At 49.5% G+C, this 10,000-nt stretch overlaps 2 protein-coding genes across 3 annotated transcripts in view; one reads left to right on the top strand and one right to left on the bottom strand.

Moving 5' to 3' along the window:
* slc8a3 (solute carrier family 8 member 3) overlaps nt 1–10,000 on the bottom strand; it is a 22,168-nt gene that overhangs the window by 10,461 nt on the left and 1,707 nt on the right. For both annotated transcript variants that reach the window (XM_053232880.1, XM_053232881.1), the window contains exon 2: nt 4,073–5,883. In XM_053232880.1, the coding sequence (XP_053088855.1) occupies nt 4,073–5,811 (1,739 nt within the window). In that variant the 5' untranslated portion in view covers nt 5,812–5,883. The remainder of the gene's footprint in view (nt 1–4,072; nt 5,884–10,000) is intronic.
* Nucleotides 7,943–8,743, top strand: LOC117596804 (putative proline-rich protein 21). Its single transcript, XM_034302501.2, has one exon. The coding sequence runs from the start codon at nt 7,943–7,945 to the stop codon at nt 8,741–8,743; it is 801 nt and encodes a 266-aa protein (XP_034158392.2).

Genomic DNA, 10,000 nt, shown 5'->3' with positions numbered 1-10,000 from the left:
GAGGGACACACACACATAATGACACATACTCACACACATACACACACACAACACACACACACCCTATATATATTCTGTTTCATTCAGAATGACAGACAGACAGACAGACAGAGTTATAATAAGCCAGAAGGAGTAAGCAGAAGGGAAGACAGTCTGCTCTCCAGTGACTGCCCCTTCCTATTACACTGGCCCCCAAGCTGTGTGTGTGTGTGTGTGTGTGTGTGTTTAATGGATGTAAATGTGTGGAGTGTAAGTGCTGAAGGCCGCTGCATTCACACTGTGTAACTGAGCCATGAAAAATTCACAGCGACACAATTCTAAACACACACCCACACCAAATGTTCTACGCACTCCTACACACCCAGTGTACACACGTTGTCCTGCAGCAAAAATTAAACCAAAGTCCACTTCTGTGTCTGTTTAGTCTTAAATCATGTGATCTTCAGTTAAATAGGAAGTTAGTGCGTTGTGTATGTGGGGTGCCAATATTTTCAGCAGTGGTTCAGATTACTGTAATGACATTATTAACGTCTCTGTAACACGTCACACTGCAGTTACACTATGTGAATAATGATCAGGGAGATTTACTACCATACATACTGTACATGTTTTTATTATTACTGCATCTACTCCAGCAGGTTCCTAATGAAGGAGCAGAGAACCAAGCATGTCTGAGGTTACTCACTTTAGGTTGACATGGCAACAAGTCCAACAACCGCTTCACAGATCAGAATAAACCCTGAATCGGATCCAGTGTACTGACTAATCCACACATGAGGAACGGGGACCGTAAGGAACACCAGAGTGATAAACGGGGACCGTACACGGGGACCGTAAGGAACACCGGAGTGATAAACGGGGACGGTAAGGAACACCGGAGTGATAAACGGGGACGGTAAGGAACACCGGAGTGATAAACGGGGACCGTAAGGAACACCAGAGTGATAAACGGGGACCGTACACGGGGACCGTAAGGAACACCGGAGTGATAAACGGGGACGGTAAGGAACACCGGAGTGATAAACGGGGACCGTAAGGAACACCGGAGTGATAAACGGGGACCGTAAGGAACACCGGAGTGATAAACGGGGACCGTACACGGGGACCGTACCAAACATTGGAGTGATAAACGGGGACCGTAAGGAACACCGGAGTGATAAACGGGGACGGTAAGGAACACCGGAGTGATAAACGGGGACCGTAAGGAACACCGGAGTGATAAACGGGGACCGTACACGGGGACCGTAAGGAACACCGGAGTGATAAACGGGGACGGTAAGGAACACCGGAGTGATAAACGGGGACCGTAAGGAACACCGGAGTGATAAACGGGGACGGTAAGGAACACCGGAGTGATAAACGGGGACGGTAAGGAACACCGGAGTGATAAACGGGGACCGTACCGAACACCGGAGTGATAAACGGGGACCGTAAGGAACACCGGAGTGATAAACGGGGACCGTAAGGAACACCGGAGTGATAAACGGGGACCGTACACGGGGACCGTAAGGAACACCGGAGTGATAAACGGGGACCGTACACGGGGACCGTAAGGAACACCGGAGTGATAAACGGGGACCGTAAGGAACACCGGAGTGATAAACGGGGACCGTAAGGAACACCGGAGTGATAAACGGGGACGGTAAGGAACACCGGAGTGATAAACGGGGACCGTACCGAACACCGGAGTGATAAACGGGGACCATACAGAACACCGGAGTGATAAACGGGGACCGTAAGGAACACCGGAGTGATAAACGGGGACCATACAGAACACCGGAGTGATAAACGGGGACGGTAAGGAACACCGGAGTGATAAACGGGGACCGTACCGAACACCGGAGTGATAAACGGGGACCGTAAGGAACACCGGAGTGATAAACGGGGACCGTACCGAACACCGGAGTGATAAACGGGGACAGTAAGGAACACCGGAGTGATAAACGGGGACGGTAAGGAACACCGGAGTGATAAACGGGGACCGTAAGGAACACCGGAGTGATAAACGGGGACCGTACCGAACACCGGAGTGATAAACGGGGACCGTACCGAACACCGGAGTGATAAACGGGGACGGTAAGGAACACCGGAGTGATAAACGGGGACGGTAAGGAACACCGGAGTGATAAACGGGGACCGTACCGAACACCGGAGTGATAAACGGGGACCGTACCGAACACCGGAGTGATAAACGGGGACGGTAAGGAACACCGGAGTGATAAACGGGGACGGTAAGGAACACCGGAGTGATAAACGGGGACCATACAGAACACCGGAGTGATAAACGGGGACCGTAAGGAACACCGGAGTGATAAACGGGGACCATACGGAACACCGGAGTGATAAACGGGGACCGTAAGGAACACCGGAGTGATAAACGGGGACCATACAGAACACCGGAGTGATAAACGGGGACCGTAAGGAACACCGGAGTGATAAACGGGGACCATACGGAACACCGGAGTGATAAACGGGGACCGTCCCGAACACCGGAGTGATAAACGGGGACGGTAAGGAACACCGGAGTGATAAACGGGGACCGTAAGGAACACCGGAGTGATAAACGGGGACGGTAAGGAACACCGGAGTGATAAACGGGGACCGTACCGAACACCGGAGTGATAAACGGAGACCGTACCGAACACCGGAGTGATAAACGGGGACCGTACCGAACACCGGAGTGATAAACGGGGACGGTAAGGAACACCGGAGTGATAAACGGGGACCGTAAGGAACACCGGAGTGATAAACGGGGACCGTACCGAACACCGGAGTGATAAACGGGGACCGTAAGGAACACCGGAGTGATACACGGGGACCGTAAGGAACACCGGAGTGATAAACGGGGACCATACAGAACACCGGAGTGATAAACGGGGACCGTACCGAACATTGGAGTGATAAACGGGGACCGTAAGGAACACCGGAGTGATAAACGGGGACCGTAAGGAACACCGGAGTGATAAACGGGGACAGTAAGGAACACCGGAGTGATACACGGGGACCGTAAGGAACACCGGAGTGATAAACGGGGACAGTAAGGAACACCGGAGTGATAAACGGGAACCGTACCAAACATTGGAGTGATAAACGGGGACCGTAAGGAACACCGGAGTGATAAACGGGGACCGTAAGGAACACCGGAGTGATAAACGGGGACCGTACCGAACACCGGAGTGATACACGGGGACGGTAAGGAACACCGGAGTGATAAACGGGGACCGTAAGGAACACCGGAGTGATAAACGGGGACGGTACCAAACATTGGAGTGATACACGGGGACGGTAAGGAATTCTGGATTTCTTGTGTCTCTGTTATTTTTCTGCAACACTCTCATTGGTTTAAACAGAAAGTAACAACCAATCAGGAATGAATTAGTGTGTGTGTGTGTGTGTGTGTATACGTGTAGGGGAATCTCCTCCCAGGCTGCAGGTGTTTCCACATTCCCATGATGCTGCAGCACGATGCACCAGAATGCATTTCACACACACGTACACACACACACTGTGTGAGAAAGCATGAGCGAGAGCTGCATAACTCAGCGACATCAAATGAAGGGAACTGTCCTATTTCTAAATATAGTGTGTGTGTGTGTGTGTGTGTGTGTGGTTGCTGTTTGTCAAGTTGATCTTTAGTAGCAACTGGGACATGACTGCATACAGTAGATTCCTGCATTACACACACGTACACACACGAACACACACACGAACACACACACACAAACACACACAAACACACACAGTAATTTTCCTGAGTGACAGACAGCTCTATGTCAGTGAGGGCGGAGCTTCATTCACCTACCTTTAGATAGCTGGTTACTGAACTTGTCTCCTGACTTATTTCTTTTTTTTTTTTGCTTATGTTAACTAGCATGCTAAAAAATATGGCTACATTTAACATTAGATAACTTTACTCGCTAATGTTGCTAAAATATTAAATAGGTTATGAAATAATTTTGTGTTTAAAAGGAGCATTTTATGCTAATCAGTGCTAGTTTTCATCAGGATGCCTGTCATTCAGTAAAATCAAAATGTGCAGTTTACAGACATAAATAAGAGTGTTTATTCTTACCAGGTCTCATCGTTTTTGAACTCCAGCTCTCCGTACGTGTCCTCAAAGTCTTCCCCGCCTCCTTTAGCGAGTCCCTCGAGAGTGCGGTACGGAACGATGACAGTCCCTCTCGCCCCAGACGTCCTGAGCACCTTGACCTCCATGATTCCCACGCTCTCGCTCACGTGCGCTGTCCCACTCTCAAATGTGAAGATCCCTGCGTGATCGTCGTCCAGGATGGTCACGGTGGCTACAGCAGGAAACCCGAGCGCCACCGTGGGGTACGCCGGCATCTCGTCGTCATTCGCCGAGTCGAGCGTCCGAACGTTGCTGAGCCGAACAAAGAAGTGCTCATCCTCCTCAAAGATGTCGTCGTCAATGATGCCAATGGCGATCTCCTTGATGACCTCGCCAGGTTTGAACACCACGGTGCCCTCTGTGAACTCATAATCGGCACCGGCATTAGCTGAGCCATCTTCAGTCTTGTAGTCAACGTATATCGTCTTGGAGACGTCACCACCTTTGCGCATGATGGTCAGTAGGACGGCACCACAGTTCTCCAAGCACTGATATGCAGCAGGTTCAAATCTGATCTGTGTCACAAAGTCCTCTGGCTCTTCAACATGCACTTCCTGTATACTAGTGCTGCGTTTTGCCTGCTCGGCGACATGCTTCTTCAGGATGTTGCCGGCACCCGTCATCATCCGTGTGGCCTGGATGCGGTAGAACGCTCGGCTCTTCTGCTGGTGCGACAGTGCGTAGTAGTTTGCCATCTCCACCAACTGGTCCAGGTCCTTCTCCGGATGTTTCTGCTTTAGGTCCTTCAAAATTCGGATCATCTCCCGACGTGATTCGTCCATTTCTTTTCCCTCCGTCAGCCCCATCAGGTTGGTAGCAGCGCCACCGTCCAGGAAGTGCGAGTTCGCCATTTTCCCATCCATCTCAATGCCTTTGGACCGCTCGCCCTCCGTCTCGATGATCATGCCGCGGTGCTTGTCGGCTCTGTAGGTTTTGTGCGTGAACTTGTTGAACAGCAGGCGGCGGTCAGCAGCCCAAGCCAAGATAACACAGGCAGGGAAGAAGGCAAGTGTCATAAGCCCCTCCCACACCTGCACCTCATTGGGTGAGAAAACGGCGAGGATCATGTAGAGCCAGACGTACGCGAACACGCTGCAAGCTGCCGTCACAAAGAACACACGCAGGTGCTTCACCTTACGCACTTCACCGTCCGGCACTGCGGACACGCAAATGCCGATGATGACGAACATGTTAAAGGCGGCGCTGCCTACAATGGTGGAGGGTCCTAGCTCGCCGGCGTAGAACCCGTGACCGCAGATCTCAATCACAGAGAGCAGGATCTCAGGAGCGGATGAGCCCAGAGCCAGCAGTGTCAGGTTCGACACGGTTTCGTTCCAAATGCGCACCGTTGTCGTCATCGTCTCCCCATTCGCCCTCTTCACCACGATCTCTCTCTCCTGAGACGTGATGACCTCGATGGCGGCCATGAAGCGGTCAGCGATGATGGACACCCCCAGGAACATATAGATCATCGCCACAAAGTAGACGATCACACGTGCCATTTTGTCCCCAGTCGATGGATTCTCTGGATACCAAATCGGCAGCAGGATTCCCGGCTTGCACTTCGACGTCCCCTCTGAGCATGTCTCGTTGACAACCCCGGCATCGACACGCGTCAGGGTCGTCGCCACGGAGACCAGGCCTAACCAGAGGCAGACGCCAGTCGTCCTTGAGCGCTCCATGGACCGTTCCGTCCTCTAAAAGATTCCCTCTGAGATCCAGCACCTGGGTGTTCTCGGTTCCAGTGACTGTACCTGAGAGAGAGACACGAGGGAGGAAACATATTTACATAACGAACTAACTGTGACATCACAATTTACATCAGCCAATAGCAGCACAGGAAGAATCAAACATAAGGAGTTTACATTCAAGAACCAAAAATGACATCAGATTAAGTACAGCCAATAAAAGCTGAGATAAAAGGAACATGACCACGCCTACTTTGCCACATTAGGCTAGTTTGGAAATAAGAACACAACACACTGAACACAGCAGCGTGAACACAACACACTGAACACAGCAGCGTGGACACAACACACTGAACACAGCAGCGTGAACACAACACACTGAACACAGCAGCGTGAACACAACACACTGAACACAACACACTGAACACAGCAGCGTGAACACAACACACTGAACACAGCAGCGTGAACACAACACACTGAACACAACACACTGAACACAGCAGCGTGAACACAACACACTGAACACAGCAGCGTGAACACAACACACTGAACACAGCAGCGTGAACACAACACACTGAACACAGCAGCGTGAACACAACACACTGAACACATAATGAGTGAAGCTTTAATTTCAGGTGCCATTGAGTGTTCGTGTGTGTGTGTGTGTGTGTGTCTTATCCATAAATTGTTCATCACTACTATATTCGGTCGTCTCGCCTGGGCCTGTTGCCATAGTAACAGAGCCGCGCGTGCGAGGCTTGAATATTTTTTATGTGAGACTTGGGAATCACACTCATAAAAATACACAGCACTAACAGAAGGAGGTCGTGAGTGTGTGTGTGTGTGAGTGTGTGTGTGTGTGTGTGTGCGTGGGCGGGTCCTAACTTTACTGTTTGTCTGGCAGAGTGATGCATCAATACAGAATTCTACACTACTATAGAGTTATATACAGCGTGACGTACAGCAGCGCTCTGGCACAAACACGCTGGTTAATGGACCACGTGTCACATTCTGGAGCACAGTTACTGAGGATCAGCACTTCATTATCACCTTTATATCCATTACTATTCTCTCACTACATTACCCATCATGCACTGCGAACCCACAATAGGCCATGTCTGCAGATCACAGACTGCAGAAGGCGTGTCTTTAAGTCCATATACAGGAAATATGGGCGTGTCTTTAAGTCCATATACAGAAATGTGGGCACGTCATTAACCCAATATACAGAAATGTGGGCGTGTCTTTAAGTCAATATACCGAAATGTGGGCGTGTCTTAAGCCATGATTTATTTTTATTTCAGCAGTGTGATATTTACGAGTAAAACCAGATATTCAGACAAAAAAATAACGTACACCTGTGTTTGTTATGTGACACTGATGAACAGTCTGACTGTGAGCAGTGTGCGTGTGTGTGTGTGTGTGCGTGTGCGTGTGCGTGTGTGTGCACTTCACGCTAAACTGGAGGCTATTTGCTCAGGTTACCTGTTAGCTACATTAGCCTCACAGCAAGCGTCACGCACCGAGCACGACTCGACACTGAGAAGCTCCTGGCAGAGTTTCCGGCTGCAGTGAATGCTGTAACACGTGTGTGTTCTGTGTTCTGTGTTTTGTGAGCACACGCCTTTAACACACGAGCGAGGCGTGTTGTGATGGCCGCCGTGTGCCGCTTAAGCATTTTTGCAGTTGTGAGTGAGGAGCTGCGGAGCCCCTGATTCAGCAGCCTATTTACAGAATCCTGACACCTGAGAGCATCGTAAACATGAGTGTGTGTGTGTGTGTTTGTGTGTGTGTGTGTGTGTGTGTGTGTGGTGTCAGCTGCCCGGAAATTGATCCCACTTGTACCCAAGCACATCTGAGGCCGAGGACCTTCATTCCATCAGTGATCAAACACCAATCCGACATTTCACTCAGCCAATCCACATCGTTCGATAATCTGTTATTTATCCGAAATTACTTCCAATTAAACGAGTTCTTGAGTCATCGTGGGCGGAGCTTAAGTTAAACACGATGAGCCTATCGCAAACAGGATCTTATCACATCAGTGCTCCAATCAGGAGGAGGCTCCGCAGTAGAGCTGAGTGACGTGACGATGTGATATTGATATCTCTCTGCCCTACACCTTATGCCCTACACCCTACGCCCTATGCTCTACGCCCTACACCCTACACCCTACGCCCTACACCCTATGCTCTATGCCCTACACCCTACGCCCTACACCCTATGCTCTACGCCCTACACCCTACACCCTATGCTCTACGCCCTACACCCTACACCCTATGCTCTATGCCCTACACCCTACGCCCTACACCCTATGCTCTACGCCCTACACCCTATGCTCTATGCCCTACACCCTACGTCCTACACCCTATGCTCTATGCCCTACACCCTACGCCCTACACCCTATGCTCTACGCCCTACACCCTACACCCTATGCTCTATGCCCTACACCCTATGCTCTATGCCCTACACCCTACGCCCTACGCCCTACACCCTATGCCCTACACCCTATGCTCTATGCTCTACGCCCTACACCCTATGCTCTATGCCCTACACCCTACACCCTATGCTCTACGCCCTACACCCTATGCCCTACACCCTATGCTCTATGCCCTACACCCTACGCCCTATGCTCTACGCCCTACACCCTATGCTCTATGCCCTACACCCTACGCCCTATTCTCTATGCCCTACGCCCTACACCCTATTCTCTATGCCGTACACCCTACACCCTATTCTCTATGCTCTACACCCTATGCCCTACGCCCTACACCCTACACCCTATTCTCTATGCTCTACACCCTATGCCCTACGCCCTACACCCTACACCCTATTCTCTATGCCCTACACCCTATGCTCTCCGCCCTACACCCTACGCCCTATTCTCTATGCCCTACACCCTACACACGCGGGACTCCTACATTAAGGGCTGCAGTAAAACACCTGTGTTCTAATTCAGAGCTGTGTTTAAAACAAGGCTACATGACTTTCCCTATTCCCTGAAGAAGTGCACTTCACTCCCACCGCACATTCACCAACAGGATCCAATGGTACTCAGGGTTCTGGTTCATTTTCCACCAAAATGTTCCACCATGAAATGGCTGGAGCTGTTACCATGCCGACTGTCCACATGAGAAATAAAGCATCACAATGTTACTACTGACGACACAAACAGCACCAACTTCTGCACCAATCAGCAGCAAGCAGTGCTGCTAGCTCCGCCCCCGAGTACTTCACTTTGGTGCTGATTTTAAAACATAAAACAGTGTGCAGGAATTTTTTTGGTGACAGATACATCAAGTATCATCCCATGTTAAATTGGGGCATGAAAGAAGCCAATCAAGAGAGAGAGAGAGAAAGATAGAAAGAGAGAGACTCTGATATAAACCTATAAGAGGAAAAATATTCAGGACTGATTTGAGGTTTTTTCTTGCTGATCAGGAAACGTGTGATTGTTGTGGTTGGTATCGTTACCCAGGTGTGAAGCTGCTGATGTAGAGAACTCCTGATAGCTGGCGAGTGACTGGTGCGAGGTGTTAGCGAGTGTCTCTTTGTTTTTCTATTTCAAACTCGGTGAGTGTGAGTCATTCAGCACGCTCACCTCTGTGTGTGTATTTATTACTCTCTGTTTTCACTAGCGCACTAACAATATCTCTTTTCTCGACAGGCTGGAGAACAAATTACACAGATTAGATATTAAAATGCACAGGGGATATAAATACACACATGGGAAGTGACCAGAGTTGTGAGGTGTGTTTTAACACTTACAGCAGATTTGCTCTTTCTCCTGTAACTCATTATTTTCTTCTCATAAACACCTCTGAACTACTGAACAAGTGACAATACTTCACAAACTGCGCAGTACTCCACTACACTCATCACTCATCACTCCACAGTAATCTCATTAATATTTACGCTGAATACTCAGCACTCAGCCTGGAATTCTTATGGAATGTGTTCTGACCCGGAACTCGGAGCTGTGAGATTATTCCACATGGTGAAGAACAGCAAAGAACACACAACCCATGTTACTAAAGTTTCTCAGCATGTGGCACGCAGTAACATTTTACTACCAGAGGGGGCGACGTTCACAAAGCTTACATCCTGTAGTTTAGTTTAGTTTAGTTTAGTGTTCTGCTGCCCAAAGTTCCTATATATATATATATATATATATATATATATA

The sequence above is a fragment of the Pangasianodon hypophthalmus genome, chromosome 3 (genome assembly GCF_027358585.1).
Source record: "Pangasianodon hypophthalmus isolate fPanHyp1 chromosome 3, fPanHyp1.pri, whole genome shotgun sequence".
Taxonomy (NCBI): Eukaryota; Metazoa; Chordata; class Actinopteri; order Siluriformes; family Pangasiidae; genus Pangasianodon; species Pangasianodon hypophthalmus.
The sequence above is the reverse complement of the archived record's forward strand: the minus strand, read 5'-3'. Positions and strand labels throughout refer to the sequence as shown.